The sequence below is a fragment of the Haemaphysalis longicornis genome, unplaced genomic scaffold (assembly GCF_048455015.1).
Source record: "Haemaphysalis longicornis isolate Haplotype H1 unplaced genomic scaffold, Haemaphysalis longicornis Haplotype H1 scaffold_1, whole genome shotgun sequence".
Classification (NCBI taxonomy): Eukaryota; Metazoa; Arthropoda; class Arachnida; order Ixodida; family Ixodidae; genus Haemaphysalis; species Haemaphysalis longicornis.
Genome location: NW_027526203.1, coordinates 371636218 through 371661331, shown reverse-complemented (window position 1 = coordinate 371661331; position 25114 = coordinate 371636218). Strand labels below are relative to the sequence as shown.

The window sequence follows — 25114 nt, the reverse complement described above, 5'->3', positions numbered from 1 at the left end:
AATGATGAGTTCAAGCCAGAGTGTGATACTTTACATAGAGAAAAATGCCTCTTTAAAAAGGTTAGTACTACACTTGTTAGAAAGGCACTTATGATCGATCTTTCCTATTCAGCTTCCAACACAGGCAACACAATTAGGAAAACTACTGTCCTTGCTGCTTTCTGTTTTTCTCTTTAATGTGCTAGAAGTACTATGCCCACTGAAAATTTTTTGCCAGAGAATAATTGCCAGAAATCGTAATTTTGCGCTAAACAAACAAAACAGAGAAAGATCAGGATGGGCGCTTCTACCTACTGGCTCTTAGCACTCGTCCTTGTGCACCCTTCTCTTTCCTTGTTTGTTCACTGCACAATATCACAATTAATGAATTCCAACTACCATAAAGTTCCAAAATAATACCCACCCAAACTACACAGATATCAAACGAAAAATACGGGATCAGCGAACTTTCGGGTCAGGTGCGATAAACAACACAAAAGTGGCCTAACCACAAACCAAAACTGTGGAATATCATGTAAAGAAGCCAGACAGGTTGTATCTCTTTTGTTCAAAATTGAGACATCAGCGGTGCTCGCGGCCACAGGACGTTTTCGCGGATGGAGCTATCCGTGCTAAGGCGTCAAAGCCAGTGTGATTTTAGGGGGTGGGCGTTCGTTGGGGTCTTCTAGTAAATTGAATATTTCACCCCTAAAGGGGGGGTGGGCGATGTTTCGGGGGAGGGCGTTCTCTGGGAACTTTATGGTAAGCGTGGAGGAAAACTACACAGAGCATAAAACTATGACATAGGATGGAGGCAGTGAATTACGTCACTTAAAATTGTCTTTAAAAGCCTCCATAATACCACAATACAAGGTATAAGTAACTTAAAGTCCATATAGTGTTCATACTATAACGTGGCAACATAAATAGTTTTGATATTCTACACACACTACTCCAGCAATGGACAAGATCAATCGAGTAGGCCATTTAAAGGTGATCATGATAGCTACATGCTGATGACATATGAGGAAAAACAAAGGTATGGGAGAAACTAATTTTATTTATACTCACTGCTTTCATGGAGCAGTCACCAGGCTGCCCATTATGTGACACACATGCTGTTAACACTGCTATGCTCGTCACGCAAAAGCAAAGCTCCTGGAAAGGCACAAGAGCTTCTTTCCTTTAAACACACTCAACATGAGGGTAAAGATCTCATCTCAATGTTGCAACTGTCAAACAGTTATGGAGTCACAAATGTATGCGTAGTAGTATGGGTCACCCCAGGAATGCACCTGGAAAAAGCAGACCAACAAAAGAGAGTAACAATGTCCACAGCACGTCGAGAGTGTCTGGTAATTAATATAGTAACTGACTTAAAAAACACGTGAACGCTATTTCCTTGATACATATTGAAAGGTTACACAACATGCTTTATTTATAGAAGCCTTTACAACCAACAGAAACACAGCTAGTGATTAAAAATATCCTTTCTGCCGCATGAAAAGATTGCACAGCACAGTTCGCAGGAGGTAACACTGAAAAAGGTGACCCGTGGTATTCGCAACCATTCAATAAAACTGAACTTCTAACATCCCTTCAAGCCTAGCACAACAAGGTTACAATGCATGGGACCACGCTACAAACAGACATACTTTTCTCTCCCCACAATTTTCATACAAAAAGAAAACATCTTGAAGAGTTGCTGCATAAAAAAAAGGGTAGGCCACTCAAGCACTGACGCTTTCAGAGACATTCCAGGCTTTGCCATTGACATTCTTCAGTACAGCTCTTAGCGTGACACCAGGACCACATTCAAATGTCCGAGGAAATTCTTCGCCAGTTTCTCGGCTATAAATCACTTGCATGAGCTGCTCCCACTTGACCGGCATCACCTGCAATCGCATCAGAAACAAAAGATAAACATCAGGTTGACGAGCACATGAAATTTACTATTTAAGCAAAAGTATTATATGTCTCATGAGGCGAAATACCCAGCATTGTGCTCATAAAATGGCTGGGGAAATCGGCATTCCATGCACCGTCATTCCACATACCGTCATCCAACTAAAAAAAAATGTGGCAGGGCCAAGAATGCAACCCAGGGACATGCGATGACAAGAAAGTGACTTAAAAATTAACCGCTACTCTGTGCCGACGCAACACAGAACTATCTCTGCAGCCACTTTAAATATAACAAAAGGGTGCCAAAAGGAGAAAAAATAAAACAGAATCAGCGTGTGCCTCTCATGGCTCCATAGTGTACAAGGGAAGCCAGGCACCAGAGGGCATTTTAAGATTTACTGTCACTAGTGCCAGCATCTCACTTGCACTTGCGCTTTTCCAACACAATGAGACTGGCTCACTTAGCTATTAATGATTGGTCGAAGTACACATGCACATTCTTTGTAACCAGCTATGAAGAACGGCTACACAAATACTTTGAAATTAAATTTCCCACGTTTTGCTTTCTACCTCTTGTGAAAGACGGCACCAAGCAGGTGAGCATGCTTGTATTAAAAGCTGATCTCTTTGATTTGATGGTTGACTGCTAAATATAAAATGCCTTTAGTTGGAATTTCAGTTAATTTGAAGTGTTTTGCAGTCCTCGTGGACTTCGTATTAACAGGAGTTGACTGTATTGTGACGGTGATAATGCGATAATGTTTTTTTTTTATCTTTCATGTCTACGAGTAACTTTCCAGGGTATGACGAGAATGTGGCAGCTCTAAAGTAGAATTCATGCTCAAAACAACATGAATCACGATGTAGATGGCAAAGCCACAATAATTTATACATTTGCAGAACATTTGCAAAACTACATTTAAGCACAAATTATCAATTTATTTCACTTCTGCCTTCGCCTATATTTTAACTGGCAAGTATGAGCTTACTGCTTTATAAAATTATACTTCAAGATAAGCACACTTTGCACAACTGAACTACAACAGCATCTGCAATCACTGAAACCAGTCACGTATATATATATATATATTGGTGCTCTCACATGACAGGTTGCCTTATGGAAAACTAACTTGATCTAAATCTTACCTGCATGACTCCACACACCTAACAGTTCCCAAAAAAATACAACAGAAACTCTTTAGATTGTACCTGGTGAGAGGTAAGCAGCTACATACAAACACTTGTACTGATTAACTGGTAATAACAAGGTTGCGAACGCTAACTTCAAGTCTTCGCCCAGCTTCAGCCAGTTTTAAGGGGGGAGGTGGCTTTCAATGCAAACTTTTTCATTTTTTGGCTTAGAGCAATGAAATTTGGTAGGAACACTGGAAACGGCATTAGAGAAATATGAAGTTTCACCAAAGATATATTGAGTGATTTTTTTTCTACGAAGGTTTACATTTGCTTGCTTGTGACAAGCCTAGCATGGTAATGTATGTATGTATGTATGTATGTTTGTGTTTATTGGCGCAAGGGTAACTAGGACCAAAGAGCGCCAAAACTATGTTAAGTGGTCCGTCAATAGTCAGGTTTGAGCTTAGAATATGTATGAAATGAGTATGATATATCCTAAAATACTGTATATATGGGTGTAGAGGGCCCGTAGACTAAAAAATGGAGATGTTCATAATGGCGGATGAAAGGGATTGTGAATGGAACGCGACTGTAGCTCGAGCCGAAGAGCACGCTACGGCAGCGGGCCCCTCGTGCGAACAATGAAAACATGAAGGCTTTGCTCAATGCTTGTAGGCTCTGAGGTCACGCACTGTACGAAATGAGCTTTAAAAACTTGACATCTGCAAGATAACTTAAAAGGGACTTGTTTGTGAACATAGGTTCATCTCCTAAGAACAGTGATGGGTGTAGCGGAATGTTGAAAGTATAGATTTTAGGGAAATGCCGTTTTCTGGCCTCATTGCAGGATGCGCACTCAATTAACACATGGAGGACGGAAAGCCGGTCCCCACACTTATCACAAACCGGTGGGGGTGTGCCATTTAAAAGATATGCGTGCGTAGCGTAAGTGTGGCCGATGCGTAGTCTGCAAATCGATACTTCAATGAATCTGTTTTGTTTTTCTGTTGTGTATCTTCCTAGGTGGGGTTTTATTGAGTGGAGCTTGTTTTCTGTGTGTGTGTCCCACGTGTCCTGCCAGCGTTTACGGATTCCCCTTCGGATCACTGGCTTCAGATCGAGGTAAGGGATTTCCGCGACGTCAACACCACTATGGAGGGCCGCCAAAGTGGCGTTCTGGTCAGCAATTTCATTGCCTAGAATGCCACTGTGTCCAGGGATCCAGCAAACAAGTATTTTTAGTTGTAATTTATGAGCAGTCACGAGAGCTTTAAAAAGGTGATTGAGGACAACATTTTTTGTAGGTTTAAAGGAACCTAGTGCCGTAACGACACTTAAGAGTCTGCGTAGATAACTGATTCTTGTATTTTGTTCTGTGTAATGTGCTCCACTGTGATTAAAATACCATAAGCTTCTGCTGTAAATATACTGGTATTTTTGTTCAAGGTCCTCGTGCTGGCGAAATCCGGGCCATGTGCAGCACACGACACAGCGGAAGCACACTTCGAGGCATCCGTGTAAAATGAGGTGTATGGATATGTGTGTTGTAGTTGTAAAAAATGCTGGGAGATCAGCTCACGAGGTGCACGGCGCTTATCAATGCGTTTAAAGGATGTGTCACAACGAATCGTTGACATTTCCCAAGGCGGGACTTCGTCGGCGATGGAAGTCTTCATGCCCTCATCGAAAGACACCCCTATTTCCTCTGCAAGGCCTTTGACACGTAAGGATAAAGGGGCAAGGATCGAAGGGCGCGCTAAATACAAATGGGCAGATGAGACGTCATTCAGAAATGAACTGCACGGGTGATTCTTCACAGACATTGTCCTAGTAGCATAGAGCAGTGCTGTATAAGCACGCTGGTGCTCTAGGCCCCAGTGGTCACATTCTACATAGAGACTTTGAATTGGACTTGTCCTGAAGGCTCCCGAGGCAAGGCGAAGGCCCAAATGTAGCACTGGGTCCAACATTTTTAGGGCAGTTTTAGATGCAGACCCGTATGTTACGCTTCCGTAGTCTATACGGGACCTAACTAAACTGATAAAGAGGCGTAAAAGGCAATCTTTATCAGCACCGTAAGACTGATGCGACAAAACTTTTAAAATGTTTATGGTGTTTAGGCATTTCTGTTTGAGTGTTTTTATGTGCCGTATGAATGTTAGCTTTTCGTCAAGTATAACACCTAAAAACTTGTGTTCTTTTTTGACGGGAATCCGTTCTCCGTTCAGCGTAATGTCAGGTTCCGGATGGATTCCACGCTGTCTTGTGAATAAAACACATGTACTTTTCTGAGGATTCAGTTTAAAACCATTTTCCTCTGTCCATTTCCGGAGCCTGTTTACACCTAACTGTATTTGCCTTTCACAGATGGACAGGTTGGAAGACCTAAAGCTAATATGAACATCATCAACATACAGTGAGTAGGAGATTGTGGGTGGCAAGGATTTTCCAAGCGAATTCATTTTAACTACAAATAGAGTACAGCTTAATACTTCACCTTGGGGAACACCATTTTCTTGTATGTACGTTCTGGATACAACTGTCCCTATTCTTACCCTAAACATTCGCTGTGACAAATAACTTTCAATAGTGTTTAACATACGCCCAGACACACCGAAAGCCTTGAGATCAAGCAGTATGCCGTGGCGCCAAGTTGTGTCATATGCTTTTTCTATGTCAAAGAAAACAGAAAGACAGTGCTGTTTGTGGATGAAAGCATCTTTGACATATGACTCGAAGGCTACCAGCTGGTCAGTTGTGCTTCGACCTGATCGAAAACCCGCCTGACAACTGTCCAGGATGCCGTTATATTCAAGAAAATACATTAGCCTCTTATTTACCATTTTTTCAAAAAGCTTTCCCAAGCAACTTGTTAAAGCTATTGGTCGGTAACTGGCAGGTAGTGAGGCATCTTTCCCTTCTTTCAGTACGGCAACTACAACAGCTTCTCTCCAAGCTCTCGGAAAGTATCCTGCCGCCCAAATTTTATTGAAAAAGTGCAAAAGTGTTTGGAGAGTTTCTGTGTGCAGATGTTGTATCATTGCATAGGATATCCTATCTGCCCCCGGTGCTGAAGCCTTACATGTTCCTAGGGCAACCAAAAGCTCTGTTGAAGAAAAATCCGAGTTGTATGGTTCATCGGATGTTCTGTTATCTCTAATCGGTTTTTTCTCCATGGATGATTTGTGTCGTAAAAAAGTATTCGTGTAGTGAGTAGAACTCGAAATATATTGAAAGTGTTTTGCAAGTGCGTTGGCCTGGTCCTCCAGGGTGTCGCCCGCACTGCTAACCAAGGGTAGGCTGTGTGTTTTATGTCCATTAAGCTTTTTAATTCTATTCCATACCTTGCCTGTATCTGTGTATGAATTGATAGAAGTCACAAAAGAGCGCCAGCTCTCCCTTTTGGCTTGCTGGCGAATGCGCCTTCCTTGTGCTTTCGCGCGTTTGAAGGAAATTAGGTTTTCAGAAGTGGGATACCTGCGGAGGACACCCCATGCCTTATTTTGCGCCTTCCGTGCATGCCGACACTCGTCATTCCACCACGGCCTCCTAGCGTTAGGTGTGGCACCAGATGTTTGTGGAATTGAGCACTCAGCGGCATGAAGTATATGGGCCGTAATCAGTTCACAGGCTTCATCAATGCCCAAATGGCTTAAAGATGTGTATGAAAGCTGAGATAGTTGTTTAAATTTCAGCCAATCTGCAGCAGATTCCCTAAACCTTTTATAGGAGTTGAAGCTGTTAGGGATTTTGTCAATGCTTTTCAGGATGACTGGGAAGTGGTCGCTCCCATAAGGATTATTGTCAACTCCCCATTCAACAGATGGAAAGAGGACAGAAGAGCCGATTGCCAGGTCTATGTGTGAGTATGTGTTGTGTGTAGTGCTGTAGTATGTCGGCTGTTTTTTATTGAGTAGACAAGCTCCGGAAGAAAATAAAAACTTTTCTAGCAAGCGGCCCCGGGCATCTGTCCGTTGAGACCCCCAGAGTTCACTGTGAGCATTAAAGTCGCCTACCAATAAGAAGGGTTCCGGGAGCTCATCTATGAGGGACTCGAATTCTGAGCTCGATAGACGGTAATCCGGGGGAACATATAAAGAGCAAACTGTTATTAACCTATTAAAGAGGATTGCTCGGACTGCCACAGCTTCGAGGGCAGTGAGCAACTGAAGAGGTGAGCAGGGGACAGACTTTTGCAAGACAATCGCTACACCACCAGAGGAGTGAGTGTAGCAGTCCCTGTCTCTCCTGAATACCGAGTATTGTTTGAGAAAGTTGGTTTGTGTAGGTTTTAAGTGTGTTTCTTGTAGGCATAAAATATTTGGATGGTACTTATTAAGGATTTCGTATACATCATCGAGGTTTCTAATTAATCCCCTACAGTTCCATTGGATAATGCTTTGAACTGCCATAAAAGGTTAGAAGAAAGGTGCTGAGCATAGGTTTTGTTTAGAAGGAGATCCCTATGTCACTGAGCCCGAATCAGGGCCAATGACTCGGGGAGCTTGTGATTTTTTGCCGCGGCCAAAACTACCGCGCTGGTCTTTAGATGACTGCGATGCAGGCCGGGATGGCGTGACATCCATGTCCTCGTCCGGGTTTTGGGGCATTGACGGGAGGGAGGTTTTACGGCGCCCATCCCGCAACGCGTTTGATGGGATGGCAGAAGATTCAGCCACCACCTTTTTTGATGTGTTGGACATGGCTGCAGAAGAGGCGCCTCCTGTACCCACATCCATTGCCACCGCAGTTTCGGCGGTCGGGGTCTGTTGAGGAGCGACAGCAACGCCACTCCCAGAGCAATTCTGGTCAGGTGCAACGCCTGCGGGCACTGCTGGTGATGCACGAGTTGTTTGGCCTGCCAGGGGCAGCACCTCGAGGGGTGTGTGCGCCACTAAGTCAGTTTCACTATACTGAGTGGCCGCAGAAACCAGACGCCGCCCCACCCCCCGGCGGGCAGCGCTGGCGTAGCTCCCTGAAGGAAGCAGAGCATAACGCTTACGGGCTTCTGGAAATGAAAGATTTTGCGTCACTTTTAGGTTGATGATTTCTTTTTCTTTCTTAAACTCCTGGCAAGAGCGAGAGTATGCTCCATGGGGTCCTCCACAGTTGCTGCATTTTAGTTGCGTGCTTTTGCAGTCGTCAGCATAATGGTCCTGCTCAGAGCACTTTGCACACGTTTGTTTTCCTCGGCACGAATTGCTGCCGTGCCCATACCTCTGGCAGATGAAACAACGTCGCGGGTTTGGTATGTATACTCTGGTCTTACAGCGCAGAAACCCTGCGTTTACGTACTCTGGCAAAGTGCATCGATCAAAGGTCAGTATTATGTGCTTCGTCTTAATTTCGTTTCCGTCCCGTCTAATGGTGATGCGTCGCACAGCGGTTACCCCCTGCTCGCGCAAACCTTCGAGCAGGTCAAAGTCTGTTTCGTTGATCAGTTCTGATTCGGAGATGACACCCTGGCAGCTGTTAAGGGTACGGTGGGGAGTTACTGTGATCTCAAGGTCGGCTAGCTTGGTTTGCTTCAAAAGAGTGTTGGACTGCTCTCTACTCTTGACTTCGATCATCAGGTCTCCAGAACTGAGCTTTTTCGCTTCATAGTTTTTTCCTATCAAACCTTCAATAAATTTTGCAACCAAAAATACAGATTTGCTGGTAACGGGAGTTTCTTTATCAGCTGACTGCATCACTAGGAAGCGTGGGAAGTTGTCAGGGTTGTTGAAGGCGAGGTTAGAAATCGGTTTGAAAATTTCTTCGGTGCGGCCTCGTTTCGGAGGCCGATCAGTTCGTTTGGATGGAATGGAGAGGGAAGCCATAAACTATGGAATGAATTCGGTGGCAAGGCCAGTCACCCACCACGGAGCCCAACAAGGGAACGTGGCTTTGCAGCGCACGCTAACTGTACGTTGCCACTATAACCCTATGCTCGGGATCTAGGTTGAAGCCTTCGCACAGGGTTAACCCTCGCCGCCTGGGGAAAACGGAGAAATGAAGAAAAGAGAAGATGACAGGACAGGGTTAGGAAGGACAATAGGAAAGCAAAAGAATGGAGAGGAGGACAGGAAAAGGCGACTGGCTGATTTCCCCCAGGTCGGGTCAGCCTGGGGGCACCGTCTACGGGAAGCGGGGGCCGAAGTGGTGTGTTGCCTCTGCCAGGGGGCCATAAAGGTCCAAAACAACCCTGGCTTTGGCTCAACCACCAGGATGCCCTTTTCCCCGGACACGGCAAAGCCACGCACAGCCAAGGGCGTGGGTGGGTCCAACCCACATGGGCTCGGGGTCCGCGGTGTCGCCACTACCGTCACCTTGAATAGACAAGGCGCCCCTGCAGGCGCATGGTAATGTGACACGCTAGAAAGCTGCGATTACTTTTCATGTTTACCTCAAGATATGGTTTATGTCGTGACAGTCCCCAAATTTTTTTTAATTGCTTCATTTATTTTATACACAGCTTCATATTCACTGTTCCAGATTTCACTACAACTTCTGGTGGGATATTTGCCTTGGCGTAAAAATTATGAGCATAAGTGAACAATCTAAAGCTGTCACGACATCAAACACACTCCAAGGATTGAAGCAACACAAATGGGGTCAAGATGTGTCCAGCCATTCCCGTGCTACCCTCGTCAAGAACACATCAGGAGGCTCAAAATATGCTTTCGAGAAAACGGCTCCTAAAGTTGCTGGAGCTGTTTACATTTCTCAAAGTGGATGAGCAATATTGTAATTGCTGACCTTGACTGCAGATGACCTATGGGGTTTCTGCCCTTTGATTTGGTGCGCATGGGAGGCGCTACTGGCTTTCTGAAGGTCGCTTGGTGCAGGCTTCTAGACAACAGGGGCCCCAGGTAATGGCCAGTGCAGAAAATTTTTACTGTAGGATAGCTGGTTGCCCGCACTGCAATTGGCAACTTTTGTATTCAGAGTTTTAAAAGGGCAAGGAGTCAGCATATCAGCGCAGCCAATATGCACAGGGCTATATATATATATGTATGCATTGACATTATTTTTTTTTTAATCTGGAAAATGCTGCGGATACTGTACATTTTTAATGCCGACAATAGTTACTCAATGACAATTTCGACTAATTCGCATCATTGCTAAAAGATCCACCGCAAACATCCAACCCTCGCACTTGGCGCGCAGCCCTATATTTGCGGCGCATGCACGTTTATCACAACATATTGTGATTTGAAATACCGTAGTCTACATCACGAAGTTGGTATTAACATCAGATCTGATGCCACAGGCGTTAATTATAACTACTCGCGCTCAATCATAACCGGTAGCGCAATCAGGCCATGCCCCACGCACCGTGGCGATGCCATGCGTGCCGCAGCGTTTGACGCGTCGACCGTTTCTTTCCCAAGGCTATCAAGCCTACTGTCAAACATTGCAATAACTAAGCATGTAAACATCGCAAATCAGACTAAAAGTTAACTTTGCGAACCGCTATCACAAGCGTGCACACCGCGTTTCACCCTCCGGGATAAAGTCGATTGAATTGATTTATTGTAGAGTTTAACGCGCCGACACAACGCAGGCAATGAGGCGTGCCATAGTGGAAGGCTATGGATTAATTTTGACCACCTGGGGACCTTTAATGTGCGCCAAAATCTCGTACACACGGGCGTTCTTGCTTTTAACCTTCATCAGAAAAGCGGCCACCACGGCCGGGATTTGAACCCGTGACCTCGTGCTCAGCAGCGCGACGCCTTAGCCACTGAGCCACCGTGGCGGGTGAACTCAGAAACGCGCACTATGCAGTTAAGGTGGCCGCTATCTTGCGTAGCCGCAGCGATGCCCAATCAGGAGGGCCGTTCTAGCGCGCGCCGAATGGAGGGCCAATCGCACTTCAGCTTTCATTTCTGGCTTCGTTTGTGCGTCTTTTATCTGGCGTTCGTGCATTTGTGCATGAACGAAGATAAAAAAGATGACTGGAACCGGAAAGAGGATCGCTCGGCCGATCTAACGATGCCAAAATGGCCACACCCGGTGGCACCGTTGCAAAGATGCAGCGCTCCAAAAATTGCCGTTTTTTTTCACCCCTTTGCGCTGATATTGTTTGTCACCGCGGCTGGCAAAAGTATTTTTTTATGCCACTTTGTGATGGTTTTCGGCGGAAAAACTTTGCAAACGCACAGAATAGAAAACATAGAAGCCAAATATGTGGATTTAAAAAAAAAAACGATGTTTTGGTCATTTTTCCGAAGTTGAAAGCCGCGTCCCCCCTTAACTCACAAGATTCTCTCCGTTGTAGATGCAAGCATCAGCAGTTTTTTTGGAGACCTTGTGCTGAGTTTCTCCACATACCCATCTGTGTGCTGACAACATTGCTGCCTAACAACCTTCCAGTTTTGTGGTGGCAGGCACCATTGTGCACACGGTCTAACCACTCGTTGGACAGATCAGTACTAACCAGCTGCTCTTCCAGCTTGTGCCGTATCTCGTCCGGGTTGCGGTAGGCCTTGCCGTCTAGGTTGGAGTGGGTCATGATGCGTGGCTCCTTGATGTGCACAGCCTGCAGTGCCTTGGCAAGTGGTGCACAGGCGGGCTGCATAAGTGCCGTGTGGAACGCCCCGCTCACGGGTAGCCGCTTCATCTTCTTCACTCCAAGGTCTCGTGCATTCAGCTCAATGAACTTCAGGGCCTACACAGTTAAGAGACACGTTTGTAACCCAGAATTATGCTGCCACAACACAGCCCACATCACAACAAGTACGTTTTATGACAAAGTCATCGCAGATGGGGGCTGATCTCGGGCCAAGAGGTCTTACTTGGCATCACGTAGGGAGGCGCTAACCAGAACTTCATTATACTGTTAACATGATTTTTGTGCGTAACACATCTTAAAAAAAATTTGGAAGAACCCCAAACTCAGACATCTCTTGGCAAAACATTCCAGCTGACACTGCCCGTCATGTAATAGAAAGAATAATATTATATTGGTAAAAATTGGCTCAACAAACTAATGAGCAGAAAAAATCAACATCTGCACTACCAACAACACCGTGTATACGGGGTGTGTGAATATTCCAAACTTTAGAATATCAAAGCAAACAATTCAATACTCAAGTTAGGTTCGAATCAAATAGCACTATTAAAAAATTTAAGATGGCTTCTAAGTATCACAAAGTAAAGACTTGCTTCAATGAATGTGGATACATGAAATTATGCCTACTTAACAACTACAAAAGCTGCACACTGAAACACATGAAAAATGTTTTCTTTACAATGAATTTGAAGTAGTTCGGCAGCAATTGTGTCACACTTAGCACTCCTTCAATCTACCGCCACAAACATTTACTGGCTTCCTCTGCCAGTGGCAACAAGCTTTTCCACAATGCACCGGCGCCATGCAGCTAAAGGGCAGGCGCCTGCGGAGCACCTCTTATGCACTTGTCATTGGGCCAACTCCATCCTCGTTTTCTCTTTTCCCATCCTGATAATGTGGTCGGACTCAAGCTTTCCCGCGCAACACTCTCTAGATATTAAAACCTAGCACCACACTGACAGTTCCCGGTCAAATAATGCACAAACGTGATTTTTTTTACTCTTTCGTTACGGCGGAAAAATGACCGATTTTGGGTGCTTCCATGAAACAATTTTTTTCTCTCGAGAAACTGGACACATTTGGCATTTTTATACATAAAATTGTAGCTCAAAGTTTTCCCTTTCAAATGCATAGCAGCAGTTTTGTGAGAGGTACAATTACTCAGAGTTTAGTTGTCAAATAAACAGAAAAATGCACAAAAAAAGTATGAACACAACAAAAATGGGCGATTGTATCAAGCCAGAAAATTATTTTAGGGAATCTGAAATGTACAAGTTGTTCCTATGTTCCTTAGCTATAATTCAATATTCACATCAATTCTGTACACCATGTGTTCTGGATTTTTGAAGGCCTGTCAATCTAGCGGCCTTGGCGGCTGTGCCACTCAGTGCAGCAGTCACGCGACGCCGAAAGCAAAGGCAAACATTGCAAATAGAGCAGATGACGTTCATTCTGCTTTTTGCCTTTGTTTTTCGTAGCAGATCTTGCAATTCCTTCCCTTCCCCATCCTTTCCGGCTGGTGTTCTACAAAATCCAGGAGTGAAAAGGGGGCGTGTTCTTGTGACACTGTTGTACTCAAATACCTGCTTTATTGGAACTAAAGTCTGATGATCCCACATCGTTGCTGGAGTCATCACTGCCCAAGTTGCGCCCAACTCAGAGCTACCCTGGGTTCGAATTTCGCTCGCAGTGCAGCCTCTGCTGTCGAAATGTAAACAAACGAAACTGAAACTGAAAAAGTAGTTAAATACGCCAGGTGGCGATGGTTGTCTGCAAGGTGCCGTTTTGAGTTTTTGCAGGAGGTTTGAAGTCATTGGAACTCCGTGTCCAATGGCCTATGGAATCGTAACGGAAGAGTTAAACCTGAGATGTTCCTTTTTTTTTACATAGGACCTGGGGAGAACAATGAGCTTGTCTAGATTCGCACTATAAACACCGTGATAAAGCATTCTTTTCAAGAAGCTGTTCACTCCATGGTAACCACAAAGCTAGTTTTCCCACCGTGCACCTTTTAGTCACTCACCTTGTCCCTGCATCCGGCGTCGGCGTTGTTATCGCCGTCCGCCCCTCCCTTATTCTCCTCGCCGCGTGAGCTGCGCTCTCCGCCGCTCATTCCCTCTCCTCTCCGATAGCGAACACTCTCTCGCGAGGGGCATTGGATTGGATTCGAATGGATTGGCTTGGCTTGGCTTAGATTGGATTGGAGTGGATTAAAGTGGATTGTGTTGCGTCATAGCCGCGGCAGATGCACTGGCGCCGGCGCGTCCCCCTCCCCCCCTCTCTCTCTCTCTCTCTCTCTCTCTCTCTCAATTCAAGCGTTAGTACCCAGAAAGGGAACCACGAGCAAGCAAGTGCAAAGCGGGGGATGATACTACCACACCATAAGAGCACGCTGCCCAGGGTTTAAAAATAAGGCCAATTTTTCATTCCTTACTTTTTCCTGTTTCCTTCTAGGACTGACACAAATGACACTGCGGTTTACGTCTTTTTTTTAGAGAGAAATATATTATCAAAGCTTACCAGAATGAATGCCCTCCTTACAACTGTGGTTGAGGTCACAGCATGAGATGAAGTTGCCCCGTATAAAATATAATACAACTAATAAAGCTAAATGCCAAAGGCCAGCCTCTGTATGTTTGTTACGCCACAGGAAAATTTGGCAAAAAGCTTTAAACGAGCCTTTTGTTCTAGTTACTGGAGCACAGTAGTTAATTTCAGTTTTCTTATTTAAAATCGCCAAACATTCGTGTAAATTTGAAAATACTCGCATCAATTTCCAATTATTCGGAAAATGTTATTATTCACTTTGCACGCGCTTCAAGACCGTAAATTGCTACTAGCACACTCCTTGCACCTTTTTTTTTTTTTGAGAAATAACTACAAGTAATTAGATGGCTACACTTGCAATTCACCTTGCCTTTGTCCTTGAATTACAAGGCAGGAAGAACAGTGGGTACACACCTCTTCGTGACCCCCGATGACCTTGCAGTGAGGAAACAAATAGTTGGCCACACTGCACACTGGATCTTCAATGCCCTTGCGAGAGCACCACTCTTGGGCAACCTTGCAAATGAAGCCCGGCTTGGCTGTCGTCAGCAGGAAGACAGTCATCATGCCGCTTGGCACCAGTTCAGACGCAGCCTGCATTGCCTCTCCCCGGATTTTTATCAGCCGCACCGCTGAAATAAAAAAATGCAATGTGCTGTTTTTTAAAGAGAAACTTTTGAAATACAAGACAGATGATGAAGTTTTTGCAACGTGTGACCTTAATTTTTATCAACATATATGCATGCACTGTTCAGAAGACCTCGTACCAGTAGTTAGTAGGTATGTGGTATGCGAACTTTGTGCGAAAACCTTCCAGGCGAAACTATTCTAGAGACCTTTCACATACATGCTGCAGATAAATCATTAAAGACATCACAAACAAGGTCCCTTTCTTTTACTATATATATATATACTATATAGACATGTGGCTAGCGGGTGTACATGTCCCTGCCATCACTAACACACGCCAGGTCACTCTGAACAAGGCAGCAATGCAATGGCATCAGCATTACAAACAGGATATTTGGAGGCGCACTTTTTTTTTTTAATTAAGAGCTGCATTTTTCCAGCCACACGGATGGCATCCACGTGAATCATCAGTGGGCCACAATACAGGAAACGTGATGCATAGCACATGGCAAGCATAATAAAAGCACTCACTTGTGCACTTATTCTTACTCAAGTACTAGCACAGTGAACAGAAGAGATGAAAAGTTAAGCTTCCCTATAAGCCCTCTCTCCCTCTTGCTCAAGTAGAATGGTCTTACCATCTTCAAAAGAAATGGACTGGCTGAATACAAGGGCTGCAAACTCCCCAACACTGAAGCCAGCTGTAGCTACGCAGTTTTCAATGGCCTGCAATGTGGAAGAGGGAGACAAAAAATTGCACCAGCACCTGGGATTTCAAGGTAAATAGAACCAAAATAAAAAAAAAATGGAGAGAAAAAGCTCCCTCTGAATTAGTTCACCCCTATATTAAGCAGAGAACTAAACACTACCAAATTATGAAACCAACGAACAAGTTTGATGCAACCTCAAATGAGGGTAGTGCAACAGCAGAATTCAGGCATCCTCACAGATTCATGGGCTTGAATTTTATTTATTTATTTATTGTCTCCTCCCCCTTCACCCTTGATATGCAGAGGAAAAATGTCAGGGTGAAATATTTCAAGCTGATGACAGTGATGGCGTGGAGTTTTCTAAACCTTTATGGATTGATTGATTGTGGGGTTTAACGCGCCGACGCAACGCAGGCGATGAGGCGCGCCGTAGTGGAGGGCTCCGGATCAATTTTGACCACCTGGGGATCTTTTAACGTGCGCCGAAATTTCGTACACATGGACGTTTTTGCTTTTCGCCTCCATCAGAAAAGTGGCCGGGAATCGAACCCGCGACCTCGTGCTCAGCAGCACAACGCCTTAGCCACTGTGGAGGGTCTCAACCTTTATGGAATTTATATTTTCTTTCCTTGACTCAAGGGGTGAAGGGAGGCCTGCATTATACAGCATCAACTGGTTTTGGATCTTAAAGTTGATTACTTGTACAAATTACTATAATATAGAAGCAGTTAACTGAATGATAAGTGGGCTTGGAGCTTTTGTTTGGTCAGCACAACACCAGCAAAACATTTCCAAAGCTGATGTAGCCATGATGATGTAAAATAACAAGTAAAAAAAAATTTCATTCAGCCCAGAAGAGTTGCGCTAGCACAGTAAGGCAAACAGTCCATACCTGGGGGCCTTTCTACACACCCAATAACCTGCCAGTGTTTGTCCTCACCCACACAAATGGCTACCTCAAAATTACAGAGTTGTCCATGCATGGAAAATGCAAGCTTTCAACAAGCAACCCAAGACCGCGAAGTAAGTTCACTCACTGTAAGCTAATTTTATTAAATTTCATTTTCATTCATTTTTCTGTAAGCCCTATTAGCATATAATGTGTCAACCTTGTTCACACAGAGCCATCAGTGCCACATTCAGATATTTAGCTTGCAAACATAGGTTGACTTATGGCTTAAACTACAATTCTTTCTTCCGAAAGAACCCCTTACACTTCATTTTCTGCCCTATTTCTTGCTGGAATTTTTTTCTAATGGGAGAAGTATATAAAAATAGGTTGCACTGGTAGTGACAGATTTGGACGGGTTCTATCCCTGGGACAAATGAACCTCCTTATAAAGACAACTCAGACACACACACACACACGCACACACACATGTACACTTGCTCTCCAAAACAAAGAACACAGTGACTACTATGAGGCAGCACGGACAAACATGGCAGTCTTACACAACACCGAGTAGCAAAAGCCTTCAAAAAGGAGAGACAAGAGAAAGCTTGCAACGCATCAATTGTGTTGTTATTTGAATACATTGGTGGCTAACAGGTAATCCTTTAGTACTACCTGTGGCACCAAGGCTGTCAGAACCGAGGCCCTCACTATGCTTGTAGTTAATCAGAATTGAGAATTAGGGGCTCGCTGACTGCTCCTGAAAAATCACAGACGCATATATCCTAGCCCGGGGGTTAAGAAGGTCCCCTTCACCCACAAGTTGAAGCGGCGCTGGCTACTATCCCCAAGCATAGGATACACTCATACTCACATAAACACAGCAGAAAGTGGGAGGGAATACAGCCTCCTCGGTAGCAGAGTTGGTAAGGCACCCACACAGGGAGCATGTTTTTGTTCAGGTTCTTTTTTTTTTTCATTTGAATATTTCTATTTCCACACAAAAAAATGAATATTTCCCCTGTGCCCTTCTTGGCATTCTTGACTTCTGGCTTTCCTTTCCATGATCCTTCAACAAGACCCTCATACCAACTCATATAGGATAGGGCTGTCAGCAGTGTTTAGATAAAGGCAGTTTATATTATATCATGAAGGTATACATTTTGTTAACTTTACTTGTGCTGCATGTAAGACAGTGCATTTGTTAGACCTTCCATTTCAGTGCAGCTTGCCATTTAAAATTAAACTCAATTTGACTGCATTCGTAAAAATAATGTTTTTGGCCTTGAACAGTTAAGAACAAACTTTTCTTCTTGAGTTGCTTACTTTATGTGCATCTCCAGTGGAACAACATTCACTTCTTTGGATTCCCGAGAATTTCCTTTAGTGCAGCTGGCCAGACTACATACAATGCAATGACTTTTTCAGATTCACCAACACAGTGCTTATAAAGCTTATATGTAAATGCTAGAATGGCTGCAGGAAAAAAAGTTTTCTATTTAGGTAGAGGCGCAATCTGAGAAAAAGCACTGGCTTATGAACGTGTAAACCCCCATTGTACTTCATATAAAACATGTTGAATAATGTATGATACACTTTGCAAATAATCCGCAATATGTGTAACAGTACACCTTCACAAGCTTAATAGTGCTAGCTGAACTCCCAACTTGGTTATATACAGAAAAAGGAGACCTTGTGGGCCAGAGTAGACTAACATGTTCATCATCATCATCATCAGCCTGTCTATGCCCACTGCAGGGCAAAGGCCTCTCCCATAGATCTCCAATTATCCTGGTCCTGTGCTAATTGCGACCAAATTATCCCCGCAAACTTTCTTGATCTCGTCTGCCCATCTAACTTTCTGTTGCCCCCTGCCATGCTTGCCTTCTCTAGGGACCCACTCTGCTACCCTTAATGACCATTTAATGAACATAACCTTAATGAACATGTTCAACCGTACTGCAAATATTGATAAACAGAACTGAACCGAGAAAACCGAGAGACAAAGAACACTGCCCTATAGTGTCACCTGAGTACTGCTCAGTCATTTTTGCAGCATAGTTTAACCTGAACAACAAAGATGGCACCTGTATTGCACAAATTATGACCCCCGAGCTTGGAAGCCATTTGAAGCTGCACTGGTTGTACAGATCTGACAGGCCCTTCTTCACATTCCGGCAGAGGCGTCCCGTCGTACCCAGGGCTGGGTGGAGCGCAGCCGCTCCAGCGCTGCGAGGGAAGTGACCAGCACAGCAGCCTGGCAGTGCAGCGTCTTGTTGAGCATCTCCCGCGGGCCTTCGAGGCAGAGCTGCTGCAGGTCGTAGCCGAGGATGTCGCTTGCCCGCTCGAACATCTCGCACACGTTCGGGTACTGCAGCAGGTGCTGGCCCATGCCCACATACTGGGAGCCCTGGCGAGAGAGAGAGGGGGAGGAAATAAAGCAGAAATAAGGGGACAGCTCTGGGGGAACCATGTGCACATCACCATCACAATGACGAGCCAGATGTACTCTACCTCTCTTACAGGGTTAGCTTCTGAGGAGGACGATTACCCTTGGCTGTTTGGTATGATTATGGCGGGAATGTGGTGATAGAACGGTGCATTTACACATGAATTTTTTGCCTGCGGCCAGGAGTACATTATATTCAATGATAAAACAAACTACAATTATATAGAATGCCTTTAGTGGGCTGAGAAAAATGAACCACACCATGCCATTCCAGAAATAAGCATGGAGATCTACTCACTGCTTAAGTACAAAATGCAATCTTTACTCTCGTTCATTTCTACAATGCCTGCTCTTTAGTCATTAGCCAAACTTCCCACAAGGCAGCAAACTCAGATTTTCCAACACAACCAAACCAGAAATGCCCACGAAGCTCACTAGAAAAAGTTTAGACACACCTGTTGCTGAATGGCAGCGTAACTATCATAACCATTTCTTTGATTAGAAGTATTTTTCCATTTTCGCAAACTTTCCACAAAAGGACTCACCTTCCTAAATAAATTTCCAAACAGCAGGGATTCCCTGGTGGTCCTAAATGGCACTGAAAGCTCCCGCTAGGCTCTGACATTGCCTTCAGAGGTTCAACAAAACTCGGTGCCCGCTGTCGAGCTCACAATCATGTTGGTGGTCTGTCCCAGTGCCCCACCACGGTGTGTTGCAGAGATCCTCTCTTGTGTTTTCTTTTTTCTTACAGTCTGCTAGCACGCAAACTGTGATGCAAAGTTGTTTCACCACTTCGGTTCAGTTTTTCAGGTAAGATTAAGGCTACATGGCCCATGGTTGTGCATGGATCGAACCCTTGTCCTTGGGCTTAAGCCCGATTCCATAGCCACTGAGCCACCACAGCGGGCACATTGAGCTTCAGATGAAGGGTTAGCACCATTGTATCAGGTTGCAGTAGCACTGAGAAGTTGAATTGTAGAGCTTATGATAATGGTTTGGGCAGCCATGCTAAAGCTACCATATTTTGACAAAAACTTATTGGTTGTCATTTCTCTCTTGAGCTGCAAACAAAAGCACTCATGAAAAGTAATGAAACTTGTTAGCAGCACCATTACAGTAATATACACACCAAAGCTTCAGCTGTCCCCTATGTTATTTCCTGCCTCACTTGGGCGCAATTCTTCTATCTCAGCACTGTTCACAGAGGCACGTAAACAGGCCACGCTGCCCTTATTGGTGATGTTGGTGCAAAAAGTTCTGCCTTCATTATTATACCAATAATGCCATGTTTGTGCCAAAATTGGAAAGGAAAGCACTGTGCTTAACCTAACGTAAGCAACCTTTAGTTTTCAAAACGAGAAGAGTGCCAAGTCTGACAAGACACAACAGCATATTGCTAAGGCATTAAATAGAAAAAAAAAGATATAGGAAGGAAGGTGAAGAGAGAGAGACAAAACTTTTTTTTATTGAGCTAAGTTTAGGTGGGGTGGTTCCTCATTTCGGGTAACCATGTGCCGTCCCTGCTCGACTGGCCCTCTTGACCAGCAGTAGTTGATCTTGAGGGAGGGAGCTGGACAGCAGTATCTCCCACTGCTCTGGGGTAGGAGAAGGAAAAGGGGCTGGCAGGTCTGGGTTCTTGATACACTCCCATATTATGTGCCGTAGAGTGCCTGGTCTAGTACAGAATTTACATTGTGTGTTGCATTGTGTAGGAAATAACAGATGCATCCTGACTGGATGTGGAAACGTATTTGTCTGTATTGAAGGTACACAGAATCACAGATATATGGTATGACTCCCACCTGCCCACAAGCTTCAGCTGAGAGTATGCAGTGTCTAACCCTCACCACGGGCTCATATAAACCACATGGCCCAATCACCGATTACGACCAAGCTCATTGAGAAGCAGAGCCTTAGTGAAGTGCATAAGACTGACATACAGGTACTGCAGGAAGCGAAAGTTTGGAATCAATGCGAGCAGCGGTCAAAACCTATTTCAGGGCCACCACGTGAAAGACTGCCTGCTGCCAATACGCTGGCTCTGCAGCCTATTTTAACCATAAGCATGTTAGTTTGCTCACACAAGTCAATACGATGTTTGTATACAGAGGTATTGAACAGTGTCACTTTGGCTGCATGTGTGTCGAGCGTCTACAGATAGCAACTCACGTGGCAGTGACCGCGAATTCTGCTGCTCACTGTGGCCACTTTAAAACGGTGCGCCACATAGGCAGCTGAAGCAGCACCACTTAATCTTTCTGTTTGACCAGAGCACATCGACTCGTGCAAGCAAACGGACATGAGTTAAGATAAGCCGCACAGCCATTGTCCCGAAAAGAGGTGCCCTTTCGCAGGGTGGCACTGCAATGTCTTCCAGCCGCGTCTCACATAGAATTAAGACTTTTGCTCCCTGACAGTTCACACTAAATGCACTGCACTAGAAAGACAATCATTGCCATCACCAAATAAACGAAGTCTAATCTCCCCAGCATGCCTTGATTGGAGCAGCTATCCATTCAGGGAACGCACACACGTTACACGAAGTATTTGATCCCGCACATGCAATGTTATTACCAAGGTTTTCTCTGCCAAGTGGCCGTTACATCCCTGCAATCTAGTTCTCTAAGAGTCGCATCAGTGGACGAAAATGTACACCCTTTGACAAAATTTTGTGGGCCAATCCTAAGCCTTCTCGACCACAAAGGATTCAAAGCATCGGCTTTACCTTTAAATGTGGCAAAAATATTTTAAGACAGCAAGAATAAAAGGTGTTTTATCTAGCTTTCCTGCATAAAAAGTTTCAGCCTCGCTCGGGACGTAAGCTTGTACATCGAAATTTTTGCAGCGTGCACGTTTCCGGTTTGGGCCACAAAATTTTGACAAAGACTGTACTTCCTATATTGTAGAACTAGAGTGTGTGTGAGAGAGAGAGAGAGAGAGAGAGAGAGAGAGAGAGAGAGAATGAAATTTCTACCGACAGTCTGCAAACATGCAAGCAGACTGAAAAATTCGGATTCAGTAAACACTACCACAAAGACACATCCAGTTTTTTTTTTTTCTTTTTTTTTTTTTTTTTTTCCTGTTTCACTTGCTTTCCAGTTAGGTTAATATGATCACGTTTCAAGGCATGGTACCCACCTAACGAATTCATTTACCATTATGCAGCATAGCCACAGTAAAACATAGCGGCATGTGCGCCTCAGCATTCATCTGTAGCCATTTCCCCAATTAAATTCTACATGCTGACTTTATAGAGCTATGAGGTAAGCTAAGCCGCATAGTTGGGTTCTGGTATTCAGTGGCTTCAAAAGGAACGCAAGGACTCTTCAACAACCTTGCACTTGAACCACCGGACGGCAACGCATAGTGGAGGAGCCCGCATGGAGGTGGCTCGACTTGTATGCACTGTTCTCCAGCTGCGCATGCTCTACCACGCACAGTTTCATAATTTACTGCGCAACAATGGGCACAACGTGAGACTCTAAACAGAGAGGCCATGCACACCATCACGGCACTTCCTCGACTTACCCCAATGCTAATCTTACAGGAACATGCCCAGCTCAATACCATAACGGAGCCTGTAAACCGGCGCGAAGAAGCAAGAAAGCTCAAGCGTTTTTATATCCCAATGGCCGCATTGCTTCATTTACATTTTTGTAATGAGCCTCCCGTGACTTCAACCTTAGACGACCTTGCACCATGGCAGTACACAACAATGACAACCAATAAGACAACGAAGCTGCTTTGCCGTGACCAGCCAGTGCCAACCTCCGATACCACAGTCCCTGAAGGTCAGTGCGTATTGTACACAGGCGCAGTTCTTCTGCCGGATGGAAAATGAACTGCTTTCATCAGTGCCACACAGCCGGAATCTCGTGCTGTTACACTACCGATATTCCAGACCTGCTGCTACTGGAGCTCCAGGCTGTACATGATGCAATCAATGCTGCAAGTGCACTCCATAACATCATGGAGGTGCATTTATACACAGACTCGCTCAGTGCTGTGAAGCATCTGAAGCAAGTAAAGGAGACACCTCCGACCTACCAGCAAATCCACAGCCTCCACAAAATATCACAGCTAATGATCCGTGTACACTGGGTACAGGGGCATGGTCTTTCCAACTCTTCTTCCCCATCTGAATCCTCCCCATCTGAATTCTCCTGTGTGTCTGCTTCCTGCCCCCTTATCTTTTCCGGGGGGAGGAAGTTTCTCTCAGGAGGCTTCGGGCTGGGGTGGCCATCACACCTTACGTCACTTGGACTTAAGGACACTCACAAGATCCAGGAACTTGTCCCAGGTGTCCGGCTCCGGCGGCTGAAGCTGATGCCAAACATCTTTTACGGACGTGCGCGGGAACAAGGACAGCTCGAGACGACGCGCTCAGAAAGGTTTGTCTCCGGTGGGATAAACCGAATGACTACAAGCGCTGGGTGCAGGAAGATAGATACTCCAGGTCGCTAATGTACTTTTCTGCACGTAACTGGACTTCATGCATACCTGTAGAATCAAAAACTTCTCGGTTTCGGAACTATATGTGCTTTTTGAAGCCCCTCTAACTTGCTTTCCCCCTCTGTCTTCTCTCTTTTAAACTTCTCTCATATGCCGCGTGGCAAAAACACAAAGCAAAAAAATATATGCAATCGGAGCACCATGAGCGCGCCAATGCCCAGCAGCGCGCGCTGCTTGCTTGGGCCGCAGTTTCGAAACTAGCAGGACCAATATAACTAGCGGTATCGCTGAAACAAACCTGGCCTGGAAACAAGATGACACTTGTGTTCTTTGGATCGATGCGAACAGTTTCTTCATACTTCTCATCCGCAGAGACCTTGAAGCTCACGGGATAAGCTGGCGACGACCAGACATCTTCAGAGCTCTGTGGTTCGGCGTCGAACGTCGCCGAATCACGAAACAAACGGGCCACGCTCCCTTTCTTGTACCCTGCGTCCCCTGGCGCCTTCGGAAACTTCGTTTCCTTGTCTTTAAAGCACTTTTCTTGACTGGGCCGTAGTACGCTGGAGGTGATGGCGCGACGCAGATACGTTGATTTTGATTTGGTAAACACAGCCTGTGAGCAGCGTTCCAGTAATGACACTACAGGCAGCATTTTAGCTGGCGACAATACGGAAAGCTTCAGAGACAACTATCTGTGCATTCCTACAAATCTGCGCGCCACCAATGCAGAAAAAAAACACTGCGCTTCGAGAGTTGTATGCTCGTAACACGTGCAGACGACGAAGCCAAAAAACATCAAGCTGTGTACTTGATGTCGATGACTATGGGCAATGGATGTGCCTGGAACTGGAACTGGAACACCTACCAAAAGCCTTTGAATGCAACTTTTTATGTTAAGAGTGGCAGAAGCACCTGCAACCCATGTAGATCGTTAAAACCAGCCCAAACAACAAAACAAAATTGCTACTACTCAACATTACAGCACAGCAAACTTCTTTTCGTCAAAATCAGCCACTGTAGGGACTTTGTTTTGGTTACACAAATTGAATCAAATTCCAAAAAATTATCTCGTTTTCTATTTTTCGTAAAGCTATGTTTTCTCTTTTTTTAGTTTCGATAGGTCGGTGATCAAGTTCCGAAGAATGATGAAATTGGACAACAGCGTTTGGAATGGACACAATTAACTGTCTGTCACTTCTGACTCGTTTAAGAGCTGTTGTTTAATTAATTATGTACGAACAGCGTCTTCTCTTCTATACTGTCTTTCAGTGCCTGGCAAAAGAACCGGAGATACACGGGCCGGCACCGCCGCTAGTTAAACTGGTTAAACAGGGTGACACATCCGGCGCGTCGTTCAAACGCGCGCTAGAGTTACATTATGGTGGGTTACATGCAAACTGTCTTTCAGTGATTCCTCACAGTTTGAGGTACTTTCTTGACAATGGTTTTTTGTGATGAACTGAAAAGCATCATGCCTGTCTGTGACACCGAACGCATAGTTCGCGAGGAGAGGCCTCAAAAAACGCACCGCGATCAGCCTAAGGGCAGTGTTGGCCAGGTTCCCCTTCGAGCGCCTGCTCAGCAAAACTCGCAAAGTGTCGAGTGAAGTCCACCCCGGTCCTGTTTGCGGGTGAATGTGAACAGGGGTTGGTTCGTTCCAGGCTTTGTAGAAATAGCGTCACAACTCTCGCAATTCATCTGCTCGTGTATGACTCTGGCAACGTAACCACCGACATACAGCTGTTGTTGACATATGCTGCAGTGAAGGCAGCACAGCAAAACATCAGCGTTGAGCCTTTGAAGCTTGCGCACAGCATGTCTTGAAAGTTGAGAGTTTGGCTGAGAAGAAGTTGGTG

The 25114-nt window shown here is 45.0% G+C and overlaps 1 protein-coding gene across 2 annotated transcripts; it reads right to left on the bottom strand.

Moving 5' to 3' along the window:
* Positions 1-1021: 1021 nt before the first annotated feature.
* Beg (malonyl-CoA-acyl carrier protein transacylase beg) lies at positions 1022-24084 on the bottom strand. Of its 2 annotated transcripts, none has more exons than XM_077686333.1 (6): positions 23554-24084; positions 18552-18764; positions 15391-15478; positions 14537-14754; positions 11441-11671; positions 1022-1874 (listed from the first exon to the last, which is right to left on the bottom strand). In XM_077686333.1, the coding sequence occupies exons 1-6, from the start codon at positions 23908-23910 to the stop codon at positions 1710-1712; spliced, it is 1272 nt and encodes a 423-aa protein (XP_077542459.1). In that variant the 5' UTR covers positions 23911-24084; the 3' UTR covers positions 1022-1709. The 2 variants fall into 2 exon arrangements, with proteins under 2 accessions (XP_077542459.1, XP_077542460.1); XM_077686334.1 differs by lacking the exon at positions 23554-24084 and adding an exon at positions 23082-23389.
* Between the last annotated feature and the right edge of the window lie 1030 nt (positions 24085-25114).